Source organism: Epinephelus moara, chromosome 21 (assembly GCF_006386435.1).
Source record: "Epinephelus moara isolate mb chromosome 21, YSFRI_EMoa_1.0, whole genome shotgun sequence".
Taxonomy (NCBI): domain Eukaryota; kingdom Metazoa; phylum Chordata; class Actinopteri; order Perciformes; family Serranidae; genus Epinephelus; species Epinephelus moara.
Window position 1 is genome coordinate 2,146,349 of NC_065526.1, and position 27,598 is coordinate 2,173,946.

General features: G+C 42.8%; 1 protein-coding gene across 4 annotated transcripts in view; it reads right to left on the reverse strand.

Annotated features, from left to right (window-relative positions):
* Positions 1 to 368: 368 nt before the first annotated feature.
* Positions 369 to 27,598, reverse strand: part of mib1 (MIB E3 ubiquitin protein ligase 1) — a 62,904-nt gene continuing 35,674 nt past the window's right edge. The window contains exons 13-22 of one of the 4 annotated variants that reach the window (XM_050074564.1): positions 16,436 to 16,568; positions 15,278 to 15,364; positions 14,614 to 14,772; positions 11,707 to 11,888; positions 8,439 to 8,628; positions 8,259 to 8,337; positions 8,060 to 8,146; positions 4,803 to 4,871; positions 3,950 to 4,050; positions 369 to 2,665 (exon numbers count right to left, since the gene is read on the reverse strand). In XM_050074564.1, coding sequence (XP_049930521.1) covers positions 2,525 to 2,665; positions 3,950 to 4,050; positions 4,803 to 4,871; positions 8,060 to 8,146; positions 8,259 to 8,337; positions 8,439 to 8,628; positions 11,707 to 11,888; positions 14,614 to 14,772; positions 15,278 to 15,364; positions 16,436 to 16,568 — 1,228 coding nt within the window. In that variant the 3' untranslated portion in view covers positions 369 to 2,524. Of the gene's footprint in view, positions 2,666 to 3,949; positions 4,051 to 4,802; positions 4,875 to 7,999; positions 8,147 to 8,258; positions 8,338 to 8,438; positions 8,629 to 11,706; positions 11,889 to 14,613; positions 14,773 to 15,277; positions 15,365 to 16,435; positions 16,569 to 27,598 lie in introns of all 4 variants that reach the window. The other 3 variants (XM_050074563.1, XM_050074562.1, XM_050074561.1) reach the window with 3 other exon arrangements.

Below are 27,598 nucleotides of genomic sequence, written 5' to 3' on the forward strand. Positions count from 1 at the left end.
TGAGATGTCCCGCTGTCACAGCACTCACCCGAGAAGATGCATCACTCTATTTGGGGCTCTCTCATCTCCCCTGAGTGGTTTTCTTTACTTTTTTCTCCTCTCCGTCTCTGATTAGCATAGCTGACCTATCACACGCTGGTGCTGAGTCATTATTAGGTGTTAGCATTTTCAATTACCTCACACCTCCCATCTCTGCCACCCTGTCTCCTCTGTGTGGCAGACGCTGCACAGCAGGAGAAAAGCAACAAAATGCTAATTCTCCACTTATAAGGATCTAACTACATCTGAGCTCAACTTGAGAAAACAAAACAAAAACAAGCTAATGAACAATGCAGGAGAAGTTAGAACAACAAGCAGCACTCCTGGTGTCCCGTGGTTCATGTCGAACTTTATTTCAGCTATATGGTTGTTTTAAAAGCACTTATTAGCAATACAGACTGAACGGTTTCAATGATACATGTCGTACTGCATATGTCAAACATTCATGCCAAAGAAAATACTACTGATACATTTCCAACAGGACAGGTACAGGTATTGAAAATAAAGTACAAAATAGGCTTTTTCAGAACAACCATAACAAGACAACACTACCATAAAGCGTATTAGTGCTTCTAGCTTAAAGTGTTATCGTGAACAATGAAAAGAATCAAAACTGTACTCAAAAAAAGTTGCTTTCAGTCGTAAAAGGAAAGAGGAAAATGCTTGTTTGCGGTTGCGAATTCCCACATAGCGGAGCGAGCTCGCCACCGTGCCGAGTCTCCACATGGGCAACTGCCTTTTAAAAGAGGTAAGGCAAGTTCTGTCTTTAAAAAAACCATTAGCTTTCCTCCCAAATAAAACACTGGTGAAAAGATACTCGACACTTTTGACAACAAAATGTCTTCTTTTTTTTGTTTCACAAATGAAGTTAGGCTTACAGAGACCTACTGAAGAGAGAAATGCTTCTACTGATGAATGCTAGGAAGCTTTTGCCAACAAAAAGCAAAAACGGAAAAACATCACAAACGTATCTCGACATTAATATCAAAGCAGAATGTTTGAGAGATTTTTGAGGCTACATATAAGAAAGGCAGTGATACCTATAAATCCTATTTTTTTGGGCAGCAATACAAAATAATTTATTCTACATTTCCATCTTAGTGTTCTAATAGATTGTACTCTCTAGCTCAATAAATGTCGATTTTCGAGAAAAGGAAATACATTTAAATAAAAAAAACAAAAAACAAGATAAAGAGCACCTTATCCCCATACAAGTTATTTAACAAGTAGATTTTTGGAAGCAAATGGCACAGAGTCATCAATGGTAAATTAGCAATGCTCATTGAATTGTACATTTTTTTTTGTCAGACAATACCACCAAGTCTCCACAGTTTCACATCAAATTGTGACAAGATACTCTTGTTACGGAAACGTTTGCATCGTGTGGGTTTGTGTGTACAACAGACAGGTACAACAGAGGCTGAGCACTGGACAGAAGCTGAATGAGTGTGTCTTGAATTCTTGAAACGCTACACGACGGCTCTGGAACTCGCAGCCAAAAGGGTGTTGCGCCACCGCCACCGCCGTTCTTGGTGCAGCTTGGTAAACAAAGTTTGGGTGTGGTGCACTACCTGGCAGTTACTACAACTTTATTTGTGTTTTATCACTGAGCTGAAGTGGAAAGTCAGTGCAGGAGAGAGAGATTTTTACCCTGACTCGGCTTTTCTAGTGCAAAACTGCAAACATCTGGTCTTCAACTGCGAGGACAGTCGGCATACAGTGTGTCACAACGGCCAAACTGAACACAGACATGAAGCTAAAACACTCTGCAAAACAGTAATGTGTCACAAACTTGCCATACTGTCGTGAAAAATTAAGTACTTAAAATCCACATCTGGAGCTTCCGATACCGATACACGTGCATAAAGATTTACAAATACAATAAAACTCGACTGCAGCTGGCACCGACTGCGACAGATGCATGAGAACTTTACATCAAAAGGTAACAGGCCGACCTCTAAATCACCTCCTCTACACTTGTGAATCTGCTCAGAGCTGTGCTGGGATGAAATCCAGAAGTGGGCCCTTAAAGACCACGAGGCGAAAGAGGCTGCCGTGGACTTGATGAGAAAAAATAACCTTTACATGTCAAGTAAAAACTGAGAAAATGACACAGGAAGGAGACTGGGAAGAGGATACTGGGTAAAGAAAGGCAGAGAGAGAAAAATGAGACGCCTGTGATGCAAGCATCTTTCTGGCTGCAGTTAGAACACGACAGAACAGCAAAACTGATGAAAGTCAATTCAGATTTCTTTCTTCCTTGTTTTGTAACGGAAAATCCATCTGAACACGATCAAGCCATTAAGAGAGCATTGGTCGTGTCCAATAAGACATTTGAGAACGCCCTTGGCTGGCTGACTCGGGTGCTGTGTGGATGGTCGAGCAGCGGCAGCAGCTGGTGTGATTGTGGCTTTGCGGGCATGGTCGGTGTGGGCTTTAAGAGAAGAGAAAGAGTCTGTGGGGGGGTGGGGTGAGCTGGGGGGGTCTAGTAGAGGAGGATGCGGCGCTCAATGGCCTTGCGGCAGATGGGGCATTCGCTCATTCGGTCCCCACACAGCTGGCAGGTGCCGTGGCCGCACATGAAGATCATGTTCTTCAGCCGATCCAGACACACCGGACACATCGTCTGCAATCACAGTTCAGCTTTTGTTGTGATAAAAGTCAACTCAACTTTCAGTGAACACACACAGGGAATCACTAACTAAGCCAAGTCCTATGCAATGACTTTATGACGCAGACATCCGTTTGATTACTGATTTTATTCTTCTTTGGTAGCTCATGAGCCACACCTGCTTTGTGACTACATAAAAAACAGGGTGTGTCACGCTTATACAAATTACTGCAAAACACTGCTTAACAGAAATGGCGGTGCCCTGAATGTCCTGCAAAACCTTGGTGCTAGTTAAGTGGGATTAATACGTCTGCGTTGAATCAAGGCCATAGCTATGGCATATAATGTTTGCTAATTATACAGAGTTTTGATACTGTACATCATCGACAAGTGACAAGACAAGTAGCCTATGTTGTAGCCTGATGTGCAACTCCCCAAAAATGTAACCACAGACACAGACCTCTTTATTTTTGTCAGCTAAAAACTATTTCCCTCGCTGGAAACAAAGCTTTTACTTTATTTCATTCCATTTATTTTATTTTAATTTATTTTACAGATAAGCAACAATAAATTGTGAAGACAACAAAGCCCCCACAAAATAGCATTTTAAGTCTTATGTGTCATTTATCCTGTCTTCAAACAAGGGGAGGAAACCAATGCAATATAAAATGTCATAGGCTTATGCTAATCACGTTAGCATGTTCTATTTTTGGGGAAAACATGTCTAGCAAAAGACAACTCTTCTGTGTGTGAACCTTGTGAGTTATAATGAAGCCAAATTCTGGAGTTTTGTTCAATACTGTTGGTAGTAAGTAATGTTATATGTGTTTAGCTGCGTTTTGAATCGATCAAACTTAGCAGCACGTCGCAGAAATTGAACACAGTGACAGAGAAACCCCACTGCCGACTAGCTTTTTGAGGGTGTAAGTGCAGAGTGACCCAGACACACCACTGCACAAGTATACATGCTCACAAAGGCATGGGCCACGTGCAAAGACTACGGTGTAGAGCCTATGCACAGCTATAAATCAGCTTCTTTAACAGCTTATTTACGTCTGTGTGTTGCCTTTAAAATAATTCTTAGTAGAGCTGAAATACTTAGCTGACAGACAAATAGGCCAATCAACCAAAACATAATCAGTTTTTACAATTTATTAACCATTTAAATTATTTATCAAGAATAAATGATGTAGATTTGATTGTTTGAGCTTCTCAAATGTGAGGACTAGCTGAAGTTGAGTTTGCAGACAAGAGAGTGCCACACTTGCTGGCCCGTTGCACAGCACAGTTTGGACGTACCTGTTCTTTGATGTCCTGGAGCTGTTGCTGTAGCTTCTGTACATCAGCGTTGACGTTAGTGTTGTCTTTGTCTCTCTGCAGGGCTGGGATGTTTCCGCTGGCTGTTTGTTTGCAACAGCACATACACATGTCAAGGGAAAAAAGAGAATTCAGTCACCAGCCGGGAGACTAAACAAATTAAGAGGCTGCGTCATCGGCCACATGAAATTTCACCTCCTCATAATGATAAACTATATTGCCAATAAAACTGAAATGCAGCCACACCGACGGTGCCGTTCTGAAACAAGCTGGGAGCTAGATTCCCTTTAAAACATGTGTTTTGTAAACAAGCATGGATCGTAAACACATGCACTCTGAATTTTAATATGTTTGGCAGATCAAACTTGGGCTCTCACAGTCTGTGTTGGCACTGCCGCCACTTTTAAATGACTTGAATTCAGAAATGCACACTTTGTAATCATCTGAAATATAAACTGGCACAGGACGAAACATCATACAGCGCTACTGGCATTGTAAAAGCCACAGGATGCATGATGGGTATAATGACACCAGTGTGAAACTGCCTGGATATATTATCTGAGCACTCAACAAGAATTAGCTGGGCTGAGGCCCTGTTGTGGACTTCATTCCAGACTGGCAAACATCTGCCACAAATAGTGAGCACCTATGTGATTCTTGGCCATCACATATACACTGTATCGGCATACACTGCTTAGGGTGTGTGTGTATCACTGAAAGAGAAAGGGAAGGGGATTAAGGGGAAGGGGGGGGGGGACAGGGGCCAGGGCAGCACTTGGGGAGCTCTTATTATAAAAGGATCTGATAAGGGAGGGGATCATAGAGGTATACTTACACCAACTTAGTGCCAGATTGTTGGGCTGGAGAAGATCCTGCGATCCCCCTGCCATAGTGTTAGAGCTCCCTGCTGGGAATAACCAGTCACATTGTTATAGCGGGAGCCGTCCTCACCAGCTCAACAGCTGGCCTGGGGACCAAAACTACTAACTACAGCCTCTAAGGGAGGTTCAGAGAAAGAATCTGAAGAGAAAGCTAGCAAGTTGGAAACAGTGATCAGGGAAAGAAAGGGAAGTAGAGCCTCTGCTATATAGAATTAATAGTTAAAATGCATAGCGGCAAGATTCTTTCTCTTTTTGCCATCAGCCAATGCTAAAGCATGAGTCTAATGCCTGCGTATACTCAGTTAGAAGTACATTATGTCAGAGAAGTAGGGAGTCAAAATAACCAAAGTGACAGATGAATTTCGTGCACTGGATTTGCTTTTGTAACGGACATCGACAGTCAGTGTTACTGGGATGAAGGGAAAGGAGATAAACAATCGATGCTGCCCCTTGCATGAGTGTATGTGTGTCTGGGTCTGCATTCACTTTCTGCACGTCTGGTAACGACTGCAAGTGAGCTTTGCATGCCGACAAGCTGACACGTGGAGAGATGTAAAATAATCGAGACAGGAGGGGTAAACATGAAGTTAGTGAACTTACAACAGTTTCCCTTTTAACTCAACAGAAAACATGACGGAAGGAATAACCACTGGTGAGATGCACCACTAAAAGAAGGATGTGGGATATAAAACGCTGTGTTCAACTTGGAGACAAGAGGATGGATTGTGAATGCAACCAAAAATAAATATAATTACACACTACATTACATCACTATTCACTGGACAGTTAATGGTAAGACTGATAACTGAAAACAACATGCTCGTTAAGACATTCCCAAAGTGAAAATCTCCACGAGGAAGGTATTATAATTCAGTTGTTCTTCACATTCATGTGGGTATTAATATGCATGTACATCACTATGACTACAGGGCATTCAGCATATGCTTACAAATAAGTTCATCCATTTTATGCGACTGTGATTAGTCAAACTTTTAGAGGCCACAGAACCATGAATAAGATAATCAAGTTGTCTGTATATTATGACGTTATTCTATTATTCAGTGCGGGTCGGCATTAATTTAGAGATGGCTTCTGAGATCCTACTCGTAAAAAGATTATGATCTAATACCAAAATCCTCTCTCTGTGGAGGGTCTTTCAGACGAGGCAGCCAAGCATTTGTGAAGCCACTGTCCAATTTCGGCCAGTATCCAAATTAAGCCCATTTTACACTGCCTGTTAAAGGCGGGAACGTCATGCTAAGTTAAATTACAGTGTTCTGCTGAGTTAAATTACTGTTTTTGTCAAGGGAGTTTGGTGGCTTTGATACAATGGCTTTAATTCCCCGTCTGAAAAGGCTGTCAGACAGCAATGTAAGACAGTGACAATATTCTAAATATAGAATATACTCTAAATATAGCGTACACCTGATTTTGATTTTTTTTCTGGTGGGCCTTTTTTAGGTAGCTAAAAACTGAGGCAGCATTTTGGTCAGCACGTTTTGATTTTAAGTATGTGATGCAAGAATTTTCTACCCATAAGTTATTGTAAATAAACAGTGTGATTTGGTCTATAAAGGTGCGATCGTTGAATGGACGGACAGAGCTGTTTCGCATTCAAGTTGAAAGAGAAGAGTGTCAAATTGATGTCTGCGTAGAAGCTACAAGTAGGAGGACGGGACTATGGACGGGACGAGTGTGATGTTTTGACAACGTGTCGTGTGCAGCCGACTGCCAGCAGATTTAAATAGGAGCTTGCAGCAGTTAGCAGCTAACTCAAAGACGAAGAACAGCAACTGAAAAATATCCGCAAATTGAAGCTCTTTACCCTCCGAGCAGAGGATGAGATCAACCGCCATCTAACAGGGATGGTGAATTATTGTTACTGCCATGTTGTGACATTAGCCCTTTTTAAACAGGAATTGTGCAAATTTGCAGGAAAGCCCAATCAGTCTTTTTTCAGCATTGGCAGTATAAAAACAAAATCGGGGAGTGCAGCAAAATGCCGCCTACCTACTTTTGTTTATACAGAATGCGCCTTTTTCGGGGCAATGGGGGGCGTGAGCAAGTAACAAAACGTGTAGCTCAGCGTGTGACGTAAACAGTGACGTGGGAGGGAAGCTGCGGCTGGTCAGTCCTTCGGCGATTCTCTCATAAGTCGGCCCGTTCTTCACCGTCCCCGTCATCTGACGGTTAATGGCCTTTTTGTTTGCAAGGACAAGGAGGGAGTGCAATTCCTTGTCTCCCCAGTTGCTCATCTTTACAGTGTCTGTCAGGTTTGCGTTTCCCTCTTGCTACTAGCTGCTCGCTAATTCCTGCTATCAGCTGTTTCCTGTTTATCCACCGCCAGTGGGTCCTACATGTGGCGTCATCAACAGCTCCTCCCACAAGTCATCAACAGCACCTCCCGTTGTGGAAGGCCGCCTCGTTCTGTTTAAACTAAAAGGGTTCCGCCAATATGTCTACCCTACCTCGGATCAACTCGCCAATCCGGCTCTGTGTGTATAAACATTCGCAGCTTGCCGGCAAAACGGCCCAACATTCGGGGAAAATCTGGCAGTGTAAGGGACTATTGTTACTGTTAAGAAAGCTCTGCTGACGCATATGTTATATAGGACATTAGATGCCGTCACTGTCGTGTTACATATCACACCCGTTATATCCTCTTTTGTTTCCGGGACGCCAGCATGCTATCTAAAGTCACACACTGGGGTGCATGATGTCGCCATTGTTTGGTTCTGTGTAAAAAAGCAAAAGATGCAGATTGAAGGGACTTTGTAGCGGCCTTTCGCGCCATCTCTGTGTAAAAAGGGCTTTAATAGAAGCTAGAAGACATGACAGGATCAACATGGAGAAATGGTTAAAACATGCCAGAACTTGTAGTGGAAAAGAGTTTGGAAAGTCGGATTAATTGATTCAAAAGTCTAAAATGACTAAATCTGTATATTTCTAATGTGTCTACTAGGATGGAAAAAGCAAAACAATGTATCAGTGATGCAAACAAAGGAGTAAAATGCGTAAGCAAGGCAGCGACAAAGCAAAAGATAAAAGAGCTAAAGCAGGAATTTAGAAAAAAAGTGGAAACTAGAAAAGAAAGAAGGGCAAAAGGAAAATAAAGGGGAATTAAAAGGGAACGTGTGGAAGATTCACTCACTAAGGTCATCATCATCATCATCATCATCATCATCATCATCAGCGGCATCATCCTCCATACCTTTCCCTCCACAGCAAAGAACGAAGGGGGTGCGGCGTTCCACCACAGCCCGGCACTGTACGCACTTCTTCATGAGGCTGGCACAGTCTGGTGAGAACAAAACACAAACTGGTCAGACCTGAATTTTAAGTTGATTTTATATACAGTGTTTTTGGTTTTAATCAGCAGCTGGTGAAAAAGAGGCCAAGGTGTAACTTACTCTCACAAGCGCACATGTGACCACAGGGCTGGAACAACACGGCTGCCTTTTTGTCAGAGCAGACTACACACTCCTCAATCTGTGGAGGGACAAATGACACAACAAAAGCAAATAAAAGTGTCCACTCCAAGTCATGTACCTGTTTCTGGGTAGGACAGATGGTAGTGGCACTTCTGATACCTTAGTTCTTGACTGGACCTGATCCTTGCAGATGAGACACTTCTTGACACGAGGCGAGCAGAGGGAGCAGGTGGCAATGTGTCCGCAGGGCCCGAACAGAGTGTCTCTCTTCATGTCTGAACACACCATACACTCCTCCAGTGACTCGATGTTGCTGTTCAGGGAGGGGCTGCGGGTGCCGACCTGGCCGCTGGAACATTGAGAATAAAACCACAGCGTGTGAGAGTGGAAAAATTACAAGCAAGAGAGGCTGACAGAGAACAAAGAAAATAGGGGGAGACAGATGGAGACTAAAAAAGGAACAGAAGCAGGAAAGGGCAAGAAAAGGCAACTACGTCCTACATGAAACATTCTTAGCAAAGAAAGGAAATCAATAAGGTCGTCTGATCATTTTTCTGAGATGGTGCTTCTTCCTTTTTTCTCTGTCAGGTGTTACAGTTGCTGTGGGTGCATGAATACACTCAAACCACCAAACACTTTGCTGTAAGTTTATCCTTTTCATCCCATCGTGTGACAGAGTTTTTGTGAAGGTTTCAAGACTTTTCAGAAGCATCGTAATGTCAGTTTGATGAACACTTAAGTGCTACTTGGCCACATAAATGTCAAACATGGACTAAATCTTTAAAACAGATCTAAAGATACTAAATCTAGGTCGGCATTAAGTGGGATTTATACTTTTGCGTCGAATCAACGCCGTACCTACGGCACAGGCTCTGCTCTCTTGACAAAGAGCCTACACTGTGCCCTACCCCGCAGCCTGACGTGCACCTCCCCAGAAATGTAACTACACATCGTGGTGACGCAGACCTCCTGTCTGTGTTTGTAAGCTGAAACCATTTCCCTCAGTGGAAACTAAGCTTTGATTTATTTTAATTTCACAGATAAGAAACAATACATTGTGAAGACAGTAAAGCCTCCACAAAAATAGCATTCTAAGTCTTGTGTGTGATTTATCCTGGCTTCATATGAGCAGAGGAAATCTCCGCTTTTCGCTAAGCTAATTTATACAATGTAAAATGCCATAGGCTTGTGCTAATAAAGTTAGCATGTTATATTTGATTGGAAAATGTGTTTAGTATAAGACAGTTGTTTTGTCAGTGAACCTTGTGAGTTGTAATGGAGCTGAATTTTGAAACGTTACCTTTGTTAAATGTTGCTGTTGTCCCTGGTTTCTAGGGCCGTAACGGTACATGTATTTGTGTTGAACCGTTCGGTACGCGACTTTCGGTTCGGCACGACCCTGTACCAAATTATTGGGCGCAGGATATTATTTTATTTTATTTTGTTTTGTTTTATTTTAATTCCGTTTTTGCGAGCCGAACCATTTAAAATATCTAGTTCCCCGACGGACATAATTGAGTGACGGACCGAGTCCCGTAAATCTCCGCTTTCACTTTGTGCAGCGCATTCTCGCATTTTGACAACATGGCAAGTGAGCCTGACGAACCTGAAGACCCACCCGCAAACCTTAAGTCCTCCGTTTGGGAACACTTTGGTTTCAGGGTAAAATACGAAGATGGAAATAAACAAGTGGACAAGACAAAAGCAGTGTGCCGACACTGCAGAACAGCGGTCGGGTATGTACTTGGAAACACGTCTAACATGCTAACGCATCTAAAGCGACACCACCCGAGTTTGAACGTTAACCGGCACGACTAGAAAAAGCAATCTGGTGCAAACTACGATATCGTCGTCGTTTAAAAAGAAAGAGCGTTTCCCTGACCATCGCGCTAAAGAAATAACCAACGCCATTGGAGTTGAGTAAAATTGTTTAAGCTGCACTTTAGATATAAGCATGTTTTGTTTACTGCACTTTAACAAAGTGGGAAAGCTAAGTAAGTTCCTAGTAAAACTGAATCTGAGCAGGCTTTAAAGCTGACCAGCTGCACTATACTTTTTATTTTAATTGAGTAAAACTGTTAAAGCAGAAATGTATATTTATATTTTTCATTCAAAAAATGTGTTAAAAAAAAACAGCAGGATTTTATTTTTCACTTTTATATTTCTATTTTCATTCAAACAATGTGAAAAAGCAGGATTTTATATATATTTGTTTCATTCAAAAATTGTGTAAAAAGAGTTAACTGCTGTGGTGGTATGTTTTAATAAGGTTACCAATAAGTAAAAGATATTTAATAGTTGTCTATTTTTTTCATTACTGTACCGGAAAAAAAACGAACCGTGATTTTTGTGTACCGTTACACCCCTATTGGCTTCATATGAGTAGAGGAAATCTCCGCTTTTTGCTAGGCTAATTTATACAATGTAAAATGCCATAGGCTTGTGCTAAAAACATTAGCATGTTGTATTTGTGGGGAAAATGTGTCCAGATAAAGACAAGTGTTTGTCTGTGAATGCTGCGAGTTATAGTGAAGCTGATTTGTGTACTTGTGTTTTAAATTGCCTCTATTAAACCTTGTTTAATGTGTGTTTAATGTGTGTTTTGAATCAGCTAAACTTTACAGCACTTCACAGAAACACAGACGGCAACTAGTGTTTTGGAGGTGTAACTGCAGAGTGACACAGACACACCAGTACAAATGCTCCCAACGTGCGTAGGCTCTGCATAGAGCTGACACACAAGTATAAATCCTGCTTTAGTGTTTTCACAACACTAGAATTTCTAACTTCAACATAATACCTTGAAAAATATCTAAATTAATACCATTTTAGCACCATGGGGAAAAACTGACACTGTGGGCCTTAAAATTCAAAATGTTTACTTTACGATAAATATAACAAGACTATAACATGACAAGAACGACTACTCTTTGATTTTGGTTAGCAGCAGAGGACGGCAGAATGACTGTAGGAAACATTAATAAGAAGAGAGAGTGAGAAACTGCAGCTGGTACCAGTGTATTGATACTGCGGAAAATGGGCACTGAAACTGTTTTAAAATTTTCAGGATCGATATGTAAGGAAAAATTGATATTTCATTATTTTCACCTGTTGTATTAAAAAAAGAGATATTATGTGTTAACTTCTGAGCTTTAGACACCCTAAAATGTGGCTTCATTTTTTACCGACAGTACAGGCATTACATTACATTCATACAGTTTTGTCCGAAACAACTTACAACAGGAGACTACACAAGCTGTTTCCACTCTTTACACTGAGCTAAGCCGAGCCAACTGTCTCCTGGCTCCAGCTTCATATTTAACAGACAGACATGAGAGTGGTATTGATCTTCCCATCTAACTCCTGGCGAGAAAGCAAATAGGTATATTTCCTAAAATGTCAAACTATTTCTTTAAGGGATGTTTACCTGCTCTTCTCTTTGTGGCATTTGGCCAGAGCCTTGCAGAGGCTGGGGTCTGGACACAGGTCTAGAGGGGACTGGCCCTTCTTGTTACGAATGGTCAAGTCCGCTCCGTTAGCTGCCAGGAAGCAGGCGATGGATGCTGCACTCTTCTTTTCTGCCCCTTGGGTGCCCAAGCCCATGATTAACTGCAGGGAGGCAGACAGACACACAAAAACAGATAAATCAGAGGCACATCAGGCACTTTTCACTTTTGACACAAAAGATTGTTTGCAAGTTGAATCTGGTGGGACCGGTGTTGTGTTTCTACCTTACACACCGGCCCTCAAACCATTAATGCACAGAGTAAAGAGCGTGTAGAGTATGGAGTCCTGATTTTAATATTATTCAGATGGCTTCAGAGGTAAATTCAGATGGACCAGATCAGATCACCACTAATTAGCCAATCAAAGACATGCCTTAAGATGGCTGTCAGGCAGCGTAACCCCCTCACTGCCACCCAAAATCCCATTAACTGTCCCATCTCTCTCTCCCTCCTCCAGCTCATCGCCTCTCTCAGTCTACCCCAACTCAAAGCATCTCTCTCTCTCTCTAGCAATTTGGGCCTTCCATGTCTGATTGTCTTCAACCAGTAGCTTTTACATCTCTGCTGATGGAGCCATCGGGCCGGCTAATTCAATTCTCATCTTGAAGAGGGGGAGGGGGGGAGAGCTATGGGAGAGTGACCCAACTGCACATATCTCAATTAGGCCCGCTGTCTGTCTGTTCCGCTCCTCCGCGGGGAACCAGTGAGGGCAGGAAGGGGGATAGAAGAGAGGAGGCGGAGGAGGAGGAGAAGGAAAAGAAGTGGGAGGGAGACAGGAGGTGACAGGTAAGGTAAGTCTGTAGCTGCAGCTCGGTGCTGTAGCCTTAAACTCATCCCTGTAGGGATTAGTGATGTGGTGTTAACATGAAGAGGGTTCAGGTCTGACATGCCCCTGTTGGCCTCTACAGAGGGACAACTCGTTCAGGCTGGTCAAGAGGCTGCAGCGAGCTGGTTGGCTGCTCTGTGCTGGTGTGGGGCTGCTGTCTGAATGATGGGCCAGTGCAGACTGGGCTGTCCAGTGATGCAGATGACGGCAGGGTCTAAGGAGCACTGAGTTTCCTGTCTAAGTGTGATCTGTCATATTTTCTTCACAAGTTGGGCTCACTTGCTGATCTTCATACAGGTGTGTGTGTACAGGTCCTGCTGCCAAGACAACTCTAAATACAGTAACCAAAGATGCTAAACACTATGACATGATTATTCCCTCGTATCGCTGGTGGTGTTGAATCCTTGAAAGAGCAAACGTGCCACAAATTTATTAAGGTGAATGCTCAGTCTGCCTGATGCTTCATTTAAAAAAAAGTATGGTTTGTGTGTCTTTAAACAGGTTTCCCCTGCAGTCTTTGGTATCTTTTTATAGCCCAAAGACATACAGCGCATATGAATTGTATGCCTTGCACGTCTAATAAGTTAAATTAGTTACATCGAGTGATGTTCAATGTTTGCTGTTAATCAGAACGGGTTCATGTGAGTTAGTCGACCAGAATTAAAACTTTGCTCTCAACTAAAGTGACATCAAAGAACTAGTGGAGACAAAGGCCGATTGTTGCGTCAGCTCACTTCTCCTGTGTCCCAGCAAAAAAGTTGCACATGAAGACACTGCAAAAACTACAGCCAACGAGCAACTAGCATGCACGTTCTGCCCTGCATAAAAGAAGGGACACCAGGAGACCGACAGGACAGCTTCAAGAGGCTTGTTAGCCGGTTACCACATGAACAACTAACCCAGTGTTGACAGAACAAGGGATATTTACCATGTGAAAGCGAAATATGACAAAAACATTACAAACTGTTTCTGTTACAGAGCTTAATGGCTTAAAACAATATAATAATAAAACAAGTTTGTTACGATCTAACCTCCTCTGAACTTCAGTCACTTCTTTGCTCTCTTTACTTCCGTTTCTTTTCTTGTAAACTGAGTTGAACTGCCAGTCAGAGTGATTCAGCCGCCTTTGAAGCTGATTCAATAAACTGAATCAGTTGACAAACAGCTGAAAAGGGCTGACTACCGCCAATGGTGTGGGACTCACTGCAAAAACTAGCGCAACAGACGGCCCATCGTTGACTGACGGCTGACAATCAGCTTGGTGAGTCTTCTTGGTGAGAAGCTGTGTTATCAAAAGACACCCATGGGTTTCTATTAGTATGTGTTTACTATAGAGTTATCATAGGATAACTACAACCACAGTAGCTACTGGTAGTTACTTGTTGCCCTCTCAACCCTGAATACCGCTCTTCCATTTCAGATACCTCTCCAGCACACTGCAGAAGGTGCTTCATTCTGTCTCACACACAGGGCTGGTGTGGAAAGAGATATAAAGTCTCCCAAGGTGTGAATACGTGGCTCAGCCCTACAGTATACTGGTGACTTGTCCAGGGTCTTTCCCAGTATTCTGCCCAAATTTATACTGGGTAACACCTTCAATAGGGAAAAGCTGATATAAAATATAAATGGAATGGGTTTTTATAACTTTAAACTGAGCCATATGTGGAAGTAGAGCAATGGCAGGTGCTATTAAGTTCTTAGCACTTGCTACATTAGTGTGTGTGCCTTTCGTAGGCAAATTCATTTGAGAATATTTAACTGAATAACATCAGCCGATTGGATAACTAAGTGCCACATTTTCCTGATTTCTACAACCGTCCTCCAGTGTTTTCAGTTTGACGTTTTCTTGTTGATAACTTCATCTCTTGACTGTTAAAATACACACGGCTGTTTCGTTTCACCTAAATTGCGTGATGCCTTATGATATCTTAAGAAACCTTGACCCAAGTAATTTACTGTGATCTGGGAGGAACAGTGAGGTTAATAATAGATGTGTACGCACTGTGTTCTTGGAGGGTTCCCAGGGCTCCACTTTGCTGACGTCCTGCATATCTTGGAGTTGTCGCAGTTGGGACAGTGTGTGGTGACGCAGTGCCTCGTGAAGTGGTGTGTCCCCATCCTTGTCCTGCACGTCAAGCTTGGCCTCTGCCCGCACCAGCAGCTGCGAAGAAAAACACATAAATAGTCGCATAAACAAGCAGTCAAAAAGAAACTCCGGCAATAACCGTAAAACAACTTTAATTTTATGCTACAATGCAAATGCCAGGGAGCTGATTTATAAGGTAGCTGCTTACAATGGACTGCTTCAGTGTTGTACTCCCCAATTATGGACTGCATTTTTTCTTGAGTCCACAAGATGGCAACGTGGCAATCTCAATTCAATACTACGCCAAATGACTGTAACCAAGACACTGCCTCAGAGAGCTTTTTTCCCTACACAGCATCAATCTGAAGCAGGACCTCATTCAGCTGCAGGACATCCACCAGTGTAAATTAAATGTGGGGCTGCACTGATGTTGTTCTACTCCCTTTTGTGTATAGTCAAGAATGAGGGACTGATAAAGAGATAACTAGAGACAGGATCTTCACTTTGTGGTGGTGAAAGGAGGATAAAGAAAATGATAGAGGGTTACAAAAAAAAAAAAAAAAAAAGAGGGCTCACTAACCCGGACTATCTGGGTGTGTTGACGCTCCACTGCCAGGTGTAATGCCGTCTGCTGGTTGACGTTCTGGATGTCTAAGCTGGCATTGCCCTTGGAGGTGGGAACAGGAGAGGAGGAAACACACAGAATAAACATATGGGCATTTATGCATACATTAACAGCCGACCATAATGAGTCACATATACATATGTGCACATAAATATGACAGAAAAGTGATAAATGTAGAGAAACAGAAAAAAAGAGAAGAATTCGATTAAAATGTGAAATAATTGTTCAGCTGATGAAAGATTGTAACAACCATTCTGGCTTTATGTGCCATGACAGAAACCTCCCTTCCTTCAACCCCGCCGACCAACAAAGTGTCACCTAGGGGGTTGGAAAAAAAACGCATCCTGCAATAACGCTGCATGTGATTGTCATTTCCAATTGCGAACACCTCAGCTGAGGAGATGTGGAGGGAAGATAAGCATTGTGATCAGGCAGTGTGTGAAATCCCCAAGTAATAAGACTGACTGACTGGCTGGTTGGTTGGCAGGGAATCTGCAGTGCACCTTGTAGTGTGGTGCAATTTCTGAATAGAAAGCTGAGCCATCACTGCGAACCAGCCCATTGCAGGGACTTGGGAAAAAAGGCCGTCCCTGCTGAAAGGTAACTTGCACAGCGAGCGTTCATGCGTTGGAATGTTGCAGCAACATTGCTGCCTTGCACCATATCCTAATTAACCCAGTTCCCGCTTGGTCAGGTGACTTTTGCTGTAAACTCCTGTATGTGTTAGTCTTCAGAGAGTTTAAACCTGCAATCTCTGAAGGGAAAAGAGCATGAACCTATGATTGCAGGAGGAGGATATGATGGCCCAACAGCACTAAAGAATACCCCTGGAGGCCCTGTGAACCGTATGGATTCAATAAAAAAAAATGGCACTTATAGCAGCTTCAACTGGTCTACAGCTTGCTGGCTGCAGGGAGTGCAGTAGAAGCTGCTCTTAATGGTCTGCAGTCAGGGAAAGCCAGGAGTGCAGGCTGAGCTGCTACAGCTATGCCTTGGGCTAATAACTGTAAACGAAAAGGGCCTCTTATAGAGTCTAAACTGCATTTGTTGTCAGTGTTAAGCATGCATTAAAATCAGCTATTTATATTTCTGGGAGTGCATGCGTGTTGTTACCTGGTGCACCAACAGCTCAGCCACCTCCACATGGTTGTTGAGGGCAGCCAGGTGCAGTGCGGTGTAACCGTCGTCCTTCTTCTCGTCCACGATCCAAGGCCGCGGCAGTTTGGATAGCAGCACACGCATGGCACTGCATAGACATGGAGAAAAGCGAGTGTGTGAATGGGCTGAGCTGGGAAGCATGACAGGGAAAAAAATCCATGAAGGCACAGAAAGTACAGTCATTTTGATAGTTTAGGGTGTAAACTGCCAAAATGAATCTATCTGTGACTGAATGTCTCATGCACTGTATGATAGCTGGGGGGGGCAGACACAAGCTGCTGTAAGCAAACACATCACAGTGTCTGTACTGCTGATACACAGCATATTCCAACACATTTTTTTTTTTTTTTTACAGCAGAGCATATCCCATTTTCACACATGGGGACAAGAATACTAAATCAACTTAGGGAGGAGTTGCTTTCCCAAGCAGAGTGTTATTTACATCAAGCTTTGAGCGGTACAAGAGCTGTGTGTTATTTTAGAGTACCCGGCCCCCTACCATCTCTTCAGTTAAAAAGGGAAGCCACTTTTCCCTTGATGATGCGCAAAAGCGCCTATCATTGGGAGGCAAAATGGTAATTACACAAGATTTAGCTGCATTCACTCAGGTCTCCTCCTGGGGAAGAAACAGACAGGGTGGGAAGGGGAAAAAAATCCATTGTTTAAACAGTGCTGTTAAACAGAAGTAGCCTGGTGTGGTGAAAAGAGCCAGTCAGTTTTATGCCATTGAAGGTCATTTAAAGGATATGGGCCACAGGGAGAAGTGGCTGCAAAGACAACTGTACAAGAGGAAGGCTGAAAAGGAGTCACAGTGTCACAGTGGGGATAAAGAGGGAGGCTGACTGTAACTCCCAACAGTGCCGTTGGAAAAAAAAGACTTGTCTGTTTTACTGCTCAAAGAAAGCCACACATGTTTCCATTCCTTATTAAAACAAAAGATCACAAAAAAGACAGCAGGGAAAGAAACTCCATGTGTTTCCATTTAAGCTCTAATACTGATGTAATGAAAAATAAATAGATGTGAGTTAACACCCGTCTTCCTACTAGCTTTGTTTTACCAATTGAACTAAACCATTATCTATTTGCCCCCAACCCCTACCTCTCTTCCTTCTCTTCTTGCTTTAGCCCCTGGGCACACGTCCAGGCATACGGTACATGATAAAACTAAAATGAGACGCACCCGTAATTTAGTGTATGGCCAGCACATCAGTCGAAGATGAGAAACAAAGGCTGCAAACACAACCCTTAAATTTGTGCAAAGGCTATGGAATATAAAACAAGACACTTTAAAGCCATATCCCTGAACGGTTCTTCCATCTTGTCTGTAGTTAGGTACACAATGTACCTTCAATGAGCATTAATGCAGCAATGCTGGAGGGAACACTTGTGACCTTGATTAACCCTGAATAATCATGCAGGGCATATCTTTGAACTGCGACAAAGGAGGCAGCCGATTTTACTCTGACTTTGATATGGCTGAACAGCCCCCATGCGAGCGCTGGAGTGTTTACATACACAACAGTAAGGTAAATAGGGTCTGAAACAGTGCAGGGAGGAAATGGGCTCCAGCACAGAGCAAGAAGGCCACAGCCTGCACAATCAATGAAAACTGTTAACTATTAAGACAGAGCAAAGAAAGAAATGCAAACCAACATGCTGGCAGGCTTTCAGACTGAAGGTAATCAGGATGGCTGGTTCCCTGCGGGTTTTTGCTAAACCTACAGCTTGTCTCCCTCCTTCTGGAGTAATGAAAGAGAGCATCATCAGCACACCCTCTTGAGGAAAGCAGAGAAAGAGGGGCAGAGAGGCAGGGGGGCAGGCAGTCAGCACCTCTGTATGGACAGAGATCCGGGGCTGGTGTACTGCTGCAGTGATGAACAGCGCAGCACACTGATCCCAGGCTCCCTCGCTCTCTCTCTCTCTACCTCTCATTGCACAGAGGCTTACGCACACACACACCTGCATTGCTTGCAGCCATCTTCAACCACTTAATGCAGAGGAGCACTGCTTAAATGTGATAGCAACCGCACCCATTCTGCCTAATCTCACATTCATAATGTGTTGCCTTTGTTACAAAGAATTATTTGCTTGCGTACTGTAGATTTACCATCTCAGGGGGGACTTTTGAGTAATTTCATCCGTGGCGCTCCCACTGGGTAGGAGTTGAGACTTAAACAAGCAAATTATTCAAGAAAAGACCTTGCCACATCAGATTCTTGCCTGAAGCTATAACATAAAACTTATTCCCAGTGGTTAAACACAGCACCCTTTTAGCTTTCTTTCAAGTAAGACTGATAGACAACACAGGAATGCAGTTTTTTTTTTTTACTACAACACTTTCCATCAGAATCAAGGGCAATTGTCCCACAAAAAGCCTTTGTTCTTTTTGTGCCCATTTTCCTCCTCCTATTGGTGCAATGTATAACATTTGTGCGATCTGGATTGGCTGGAAATATCTCCTATATGTAGAACAACTGGCCAATAAATGCATGCCTGCAACACTATAGGGGCAGACTGGCGCCTTCTAGTGTTAGAAGCAGGCACTTGAGTGCTGGGCAGGTGTAGGGAGCCCCTCCAATAGAAGTCTAGATTGACAGGCTCCCTGCCACGCTGGGCGAAATGGGCGGACATTAATATTAATGCCCCATACTGGCACTGCTGCATTGCAGTTAAGCTATTTGCTGTAAAGGCAGAAAAAAGAGAGTAAATTAAGAACCAAGAAATAAATCCCGGTTGTTTTTTTTATCTCTTGGGTAAGTGATGTTAGCAGTGACCGAGGGGAGTATGCGAGAAACTGCGTGTTGGCCCTTAAGGGTAGGTTGCAGAGTGGGAGACAGAAAAAGAGAGTGAGTCTAGCCAGCTCAGGCTACAGACCGTTTACTGAGCAGAAGACACTGACTTGACCTGGGAGTTAACATTTAGACAACTCAGGTTATCTGCTACGAGGAACCGATACTCAGAGTGAAGCGAGGATCCCCTTATTACAACTGAACTTTAAAACCAATGCTATGCTCTGCGTGAATGCGGGAGGATGTGCAGCTGAGGAAAGGGAATGGTGGAGGAGAGAGGTAGAGAAGGGGAGACATGATGGAACTGGGTCACCCTGTGAGAGATCTCAAGAGTCCCTCAGGAGAGCTACACCGGGGCCTGTTGTCTTGGGCTGCAATTTGTCATTGACCAGGACGCTCTCTGACGCCCTCAGTTCTGTGTGTGTTGGCGTTTGTCATTGTATGTAAGACGGTAGAAGTGTGTGTATGCGTGCAATTGTGTGTGTGAGTGTAGGGGTCGACAGGTCCCTTCTGCTGCCCTCGCCTGGCTGACAGCCATCTGTGTGGTGGTCAGTAGCCGTTATTACAACAGGAAGTGAGAGTCGAGGGACAATAACTTGGGTAGGACAGGGCAAAACGGGAACAGTCAACATCCAGCCTGAGATTAATGGCTGCGCACAAACATATGGTTACTCTGATGTAGGAGACGTGTTTGGCATACCGTCATCCATTAACTAAGGCTTCAAGCTCAAGAAAGGAGATTCTGCATCGGAAATTAGTCGCCAAAAGGTGCCACCTGCCTTGGGAAAATAAAATGCTTTATAAAACTGATAATGAAAATGATCAGTCTCTCAACTGTGAGAGTGCTTATATGGTCAGACATACAGATCAGATCTATACCGGTGGGTGCAAACACTCCATATGTTAACCAAAATGTTTCTTACAATCAAAGTTAATTCTTGACCTTGAAAACAAGCCCATTTACTAACTTGTACCAGAGCTTTGAGCTTTATCACATGGTCTTCATCAGCAGACGTATATTATCTGTACCTCAAACTTTAGCAAAAAGATTACATTTATGAGCAAACCCAGACACACAGTCCTAAAAGTGCAATGGATTAAATTGTAAGAGATTCTCTCTGTGACAACTGAGCAAACATTTCACTAATACACACTATTTGATCCACCATACCACAGTATGTATGGGTTTAGCTGCTACGGTAGTTGGCAAATCACATGCCGCATGGAACTGAAGAATGCTTGAGGTGATTAGCTTCAAGCAAAACCATACAAACATTCATTTTTTCCTTGATCTGGGTACAAGAAGGATCGAATGCAGGTATCGTTCTGATACAACTTGTTACTGGTTTATTTCAGCTGATACCCTAAAGGTATTAAGGCCCTAAAGCGTTTAGAAAAAAGCTGGTAAGTGTGCCTTTTTTAAACTGTTTTGTCAAAAAAAAGGTTTAAGTTGCCAAACCTTATCCATACTGCCTTCAATAAACTCCGCTGGTCACAATGTTCCATGAGGTTTGTCTATATATTCCTCCCCAATACTGCTAGGATTTTCTTTTCTTCCTTATTGGAACAGCCTTTCAAGATGAGACGACTTCAGACGATACATGAGGTGTCAGCTCATAGGGGACAGGATCAATACTTTCAGGTCCTTTGAAATAGTGAACCCTGTTCCCAACAAATCATTCACAAATGCAACACACCAACTCCGAATGGAACCCTCCTTCCCCCCTTTCCACCCTGGGCAGGGAGGCACTCTTCATCATGTGTGAGAGGTTTGGAAGGCACAGAGTCCTTAAGTCAGTGGCAGCTGGGAGGGTTAGAGCCATAAAACTGTTCAGGATTTCACTGATCTTAAAACATGCTGCTTTGAATGAGGACGCTGGTTTACACATTGCTTCCTACTGAAAATGTGTGTGAAGATGAAATAGGCATAACTTCAAACACAAAAAAAGTGGAAACATCACTGTCAGTTCCACTTCAGTCACCAAATAACACAACAGATGTTGGCTATGACAAACCATTTAAGTAGCCCTAAATCCCCATGCAAATATAACTGATTGATTTTCAGATCCCTTAAAGTTTATCCTGGCCATCACTCCACTCCTACAAGCAATTAGTTACCAGTTCACTTTGTCAGGGCTGTCCCACAGCTACTAGCCGCCCTGCTGTGGACGGAGTAAATAAACACAGATAGCGTCCGGGCCAGCAGTGCAGCAGAGAGCTGAGGACAAGAACCTAGCTGGCTCCGCTCAATAAAAAAAGGCTTTCATTACCATGCCGTGAAGAGAATAATTTTCCCTACAATGTGACCTTCCCCTGCCTGCCTGTACCTGAGGCCCCTGAGTGAGCATGCTTTTATTAAGGACTATTTGCATAAACTGGGAAGGGGGAAGACGGGAAAGGGGTGCATTTCTATGATGTTTTGGTTATCACTATAGCTATTGCCTCTGCCTTGAAGGTTGTTTAGGAGACGCCAGGTGCATTTTCAAACATCTCAGGTACAGTTGTCTGTCCATTTGGGAAGTAGGTGGGGGCCTATTAAGGCTTAGCTTTAATTAGCCTTAAATCACCGGGTATTATGGGGCGTCCTGATTCATAGCAATTTATGAAGAAGGAGGCAGCAAGACAGTCAGAGAAGCCCAATGGCGCGTTAATGTCCCATTGGTTCGAGATGACCCAATTATTTTCCCGTGCTACTCTTCCTTTGCACTTTATACTCCTCAGCACCTTGAAAAGCCTCATTCTCATTTCTGTACCAGCCATAACAGTCTAATATACATCCTTTCAACCAAAAAGTGAAGACTGACATAAAAGGTAAAGCAAGGACACGCAGATTATATTAGAAGGAAGAGACACATCTAAATCATGCACACTATATCGATCAATCGCTTAATAGCATCATTACCAGTGAAACAACTGTGCAATTATTAAACATCACTTTTCACACAGGCTTGGAAGACCTGGAACATCACGTTATAGGCTGTGCATTCATCTTCAGTCTGGGGACAGTTGAACAAATATTTAAAAAACTGCATTGAAATAAACCTGCTCTATGAAAATGACACAAGTAGTTGACCCTCGGACTGACATAAAGGAGTGAACACACTTGTGCAAATAACAAATCTGAAAGATGACAGAACCACGCAGCAGGATTTTGTAATAGCATTTTAAACGGCTGACTTGACATAGGACAAAGTATACAAACCGAGGCACAGAAAATGAAAGTTATAGCTCAAATGACTTATCAGCCAGAGATACAAACAGACTTGAGTATGCTGTCACCAGAGCATCCACGCTCACTGGCCTCTCTTTCCTGTCGTTTCAGTCACTGCACCTCAAACAAGCTGCCAACAGAGCAAAGAAACCATCTCTAACCCCTTCACCCTGAGCACTCCCTTTTCTAAACTCTTCTATACATGTATCTGACTGTAACACAGATATTGAATTCATGAAAGCAAAACTTTATGTACTTTGACATAGCAATATATCTCTGATCATGTTCGTCACCAGAAAAGTTGTTAGGCAAGGCGGCAAGTATGTTTTGAAGGGGGCCAGTGTCTTCTTCGACAGGGCTAGCGACAGACTTTTGTTTTTAACAATGCAGCTAAGTTAAATTAAAATAATTTTTTTTGTATGTCAAAAGTGGAATGTGGTGGTCTGGTGTGTCTACTGGACAAGATGCACACGTCATGAGGGAGAGATGCAGCATGTTGCCAAAGAAAAGATGCGATGGAGAGATCTCAGTGCAGCCTTATATCCCATAGGGGATGAAGATGTTCATAACATGATTTGAGCTGTTGCAGAGTTTTGACTCCTCCGTTAATGTAACGTTAATGTTATCATCAGCTCACTCATTGTAAATGCAAACATCAGCTATTGAAGAGCTGTTGTTAACTGTAACGTCAAACAGTCTTACATTAGCTCATTGGTAACATTAACATTATACGAGTGAGCTTACCTCATTGACTTGGGTTGAATTCGCTGTTGCAGCTGCGGCTGTCTTGGTATCAGAAGCGTGCGGTTCAGGGTCAGCCACTGAGCTGTGTGTGTGTGTGCTTGTGTGTGCAGTCAGTTTCATTTTCATCGCTGTTCAAAGTGATGTTAGCAGGGTGTTTTACGTCACTCTGTAAGCTACTGTAGTTTAAAAATCATCTTAAAAATACATGTCCTTAATGCTTAGTCCAGGCAGGCTGCAGGGCTTGCAATACTGGCGGAAACCCTGCTGATGCTGTGTGACTGATTATATGTATATTTAATGTTTTTTTATTGATGGGTGTGACATATTTGCACTCATCCACTGTGTCTGTTGTGAGACACTGAACTCATTAATATGTGGTACTAAAAGCTTTGGCTGCTGCGTCTGCCAATATTGAGATTTTATGGCCCCTGCGACTGTGTTAAGATGATGGTGAGAACCCAAACCAAGGCTTCAAAACAGGCTTTCTGAAAGCTAAGGGTAAAGCAACACATGCTCCATCTGTGTTTTTCTACAGTCTAAAGTGCAGAGATATTATTGACTGACACTTTGAGCAGCTCAGTTTATGCTGGCTAGATTCCAACCAAAGCCAAATTTATCTTTGGACATTTTTTGAGGCTTGATGTCAATGGTTGCTCATTTTTTACACAAGTGGACTTCAGCAAAACTCTCTTGCCCCCATCTCCACTTTGTTAGGTGCACCCTTGGCCTCGGGGTGAGCTACAGAAAACCCTGAATTTAGTCTTTAATGTGTACGTGTTTTTCAAACTTGCTACGTCACTAGCAGTCTTAGCGTTGAGCCATGTCATCTGAATCATTTTCAGGTGTTAAGGCCTACGCTCACCCACCCAACGGCATCCAAATGACTTCTTATCTGCGAAGCCAATGTTTCATTTCTCAACGACAATGACTCTTTAATTGCGACAGAGATAATGGCCATTTTGTGATTATAAAGTTCCTTTCAGTTTCCATGAAACAAAATCAGACTGACTCCTGCCTGGTGAAATTAACTGCAAGTGCTTCCACACTGAGGTACAAAGCAGTAAATAGAACAGAGGGATTGACTGGGTTTTGCAGAGCGGTGGAGAATTCAGCCGCGCTGAAGGTCCTTCGATCGACAGCCACTCAGCAGCATGCCACACTGTCACCGTATGGGCAGACGGTCTGAGAGGCTCCCATGATCTACAGTCTCACTGCAAATCTACCACTTTAAATCACCCCTCACTCCCTGGCCTGCCTCCCACCTATCTGCACCCCCCAAACACATTACACTCACCTTCTCCCTGAAATGCTCATTTCTGTGTTGTAACCTGCGAGGGTCCCTTAACACACAGCTACCCAGCAGTAACAGTATCGGCCCTTAAATGCAACAGAAAAACGAGGATCGCACCATCAAATTCTCTTCCGCAGTAATTGGCAGAACAGATCCAAAGTGACACAAACAAGCTGCCATATTGCAGCTGATGAATCTGACTTTTTCAGCAGTTACACTTCTAGGCAGACATGCTGAGAAAGAAGCTGTGGCTGAAAGAGCGGTTTGGTAATTAAAATCTATTGTTTGCAGAGTGAAATAATAGGGATCAAAGGGCCTTGTATCAGCTACTGCCTCCCCTAAGCACTGAGACAACAGGCCATATGCCCCAGAGCAGCACAGAAAATGTCTAACAGCCAACTTGTTAAATGGCAGGGGAATGGAGCTTGTATGAATGCACTATACATTACAGAGATAAGGCTCCACAGAAACTTCCATGTATTCCACACAGATTTGTGATTCCACAGATAGCGCAATGAAGGTTTTCTTCAACAATTTTTGCATGTAAGCTATTCAGCCTAATCCCGATAATGTAATGCTTTTTTTTATTTTCTTAACAAAGGAAGTGCTGTGCCGTTGTCAATTTCCTTCAGTATTCTTTGCATGTTCGGACACAAGGATCCACACATGCACATGCACACCAAACGACACAAACAAACACAAATCCTTATCCTCTCTGACCTGTCATACTGCATTTACATGGGAGCCACTGACTTCAGTGTCCGTACGGGGTTACCAAGGTAACATGGTCTGCATTATTCAACAGCTAAGCTTGGTTTAGCTGTGAGCATCGGCCTGAATGTGTCCCTCAGAGTACATTAGGGTTACTAATACTCCATCCACTGACAAAAATTGTATATGTCTGGACATGGGATACTGTTTTGACCGTCACACAGGTGAACACCATTTCAAAGGTGTTCACACAAGAGAGATTTGGCTCCCTACACATCTGATATCGGTAAAACAGGTTGATGGATTTTGAAATTGAAGTATAGTATTTTGTCACTTGATTTCAGCAACTTGCTAGATAAAGCCTGAGCCATGTCTGACCCTTTATTAGCTTGATCAAAAATATATATTTTTTTAATTTATATTACAAAAAAAAATTAATCTTAAACTCTTTTTTGATTATCAAAAACAAAACGACTCTGTGTGGAATCATAAAAGCATGATCTAGATATCCTCAATTAAAATCCAGGGTGATACCAACACTTATATTATGTGTGTGTACATTATCAATATAATATTGACATAAAGCCACGCTTTATGATGTACAAAACTGGAATAAATAAAAATAAATAACACTATTAAATCACACTATGTGAACAGCTAGTAAAAATGTACTCAGTGACATGTTTTCCTGAGTTTTGTGTTGTGCGAAACCATATTTACAAGTGTGAGCTTTATACTGATGTTTTACATGCGTTCACTCAGCTAAGAAATATGCAGCACATTTCTCAGTGTTTCATAAAAAACACACACCAAAGTGCCATCGCTGATGTTAAAGTACCATCAAACGCAAAAAATAAATTCTATTACTTATTCCACTACATCAAGTAAATAGATAAACTACATTTGTTTTTAAATGGGGGGAGGAAATATTGAAGATGCCTGACAGCTGTGCTGTGGAAGTATATCACCTTGCTCTGTCATATTTATTACCTGCATTGCCGAGGTACTTAAAGTGCCACAAATAAATCCTGCTCTTTCTAGGTTTGGCAAGTGGGCAAAAACCACACCATCAGTGCTTATAGTGCCTTCACAATGCAAGCTTTTCTCTTTGCATGCTATAGTCACTTTCCCAAAAGCTCTTTATGTCCTTGAGTCCCTTCACTAAGAGATGTACCCCTCCCTATCCCTCCCTCCGTCCATCCCTTGATCCCTTGTTTCCTCTCTTTCCCCTCTATCCATCCATCCTTCCCTCCCTCTGCTACCCCCACCCCTCCCTCTCCCAACATGTGCTATAGCAACATAGCAGCCAGGACTCAATGTTTCAGCATGCCACAGGACAGACAGAGCATTACAGCATGGCTGAGCTTATCTATTGGCTCAGAGCCACTGTTGGCCCAGCCCTAGGAGGAAGTGTAGGCGTTCTGATTGGTCACAGGGGGATTGGGGCTTGTATCAGCTTGTCCTCTGGCTGATCTGTTGGACTGGTCCCAGCTCATACAGAGGTGGACACTGGGAGGGCATCTAGGATTGGGCGACTTTTCAATTAAGTCACAGTACATGCTGCGGTAAACTGGTACCCAGGCTCTATGAATGGACAAGTAACTGCACTACATCTTTAATGGGTACACTCTTCAGTTGGTAATTTAACTAGAATAAGTCGCAGCAATATAATACAGAGTCTAATTGAACAACTGAAGAACAGATAATACTAAGGAGACATATGTTATTGCAAATCATAAATCAGCAGTCTCTCTTGACTACGCAGAATATGTTATGACAATTGCCCAACATACGGATATTACCAACCATCGAGGGCTACAAGAACTCTTTAGGTGCAGTTCATCTGGATTCCAAAGGTTACTTCGACTTATCTCTGCCATCAGTTATCTTTTAATGAATTACAGCCGGGCACCTGAGTATACCCTTTCCCCTGACCAGCGTTATCACCTCCACCATCCTGCCATCAGGAATTATCACATATTACTCTGGAAAAAAGGCAAGATCATACACATGGCAGATAAACACACACATACTAATATCTGAATCACTATGCCTGAGTGACATCCCATCTCCATTTTACCCCGTAGAACCCTAATATTCTGCCCTCATATTGCGCTAATGTGTGTGTAACTGCATATGAGCATACGATGACAAGGAGAAACTCAGCAGCAATACTTTTCCTGTCTACTCTCTTTATTTCAAAGATTAGGGCTGCTGGTGCATCGAGCTGGCCTCACCTGTAATAACTTCTAAAATCGTACGCACAATCATAAAGGCTAATTCAGGCTCAGAATAACAATATAAACTTCGCAGGACTGTGCACACATCTACTCAGGTGGCCAACTGCCAAATAAACATGGATCATAAGCAGT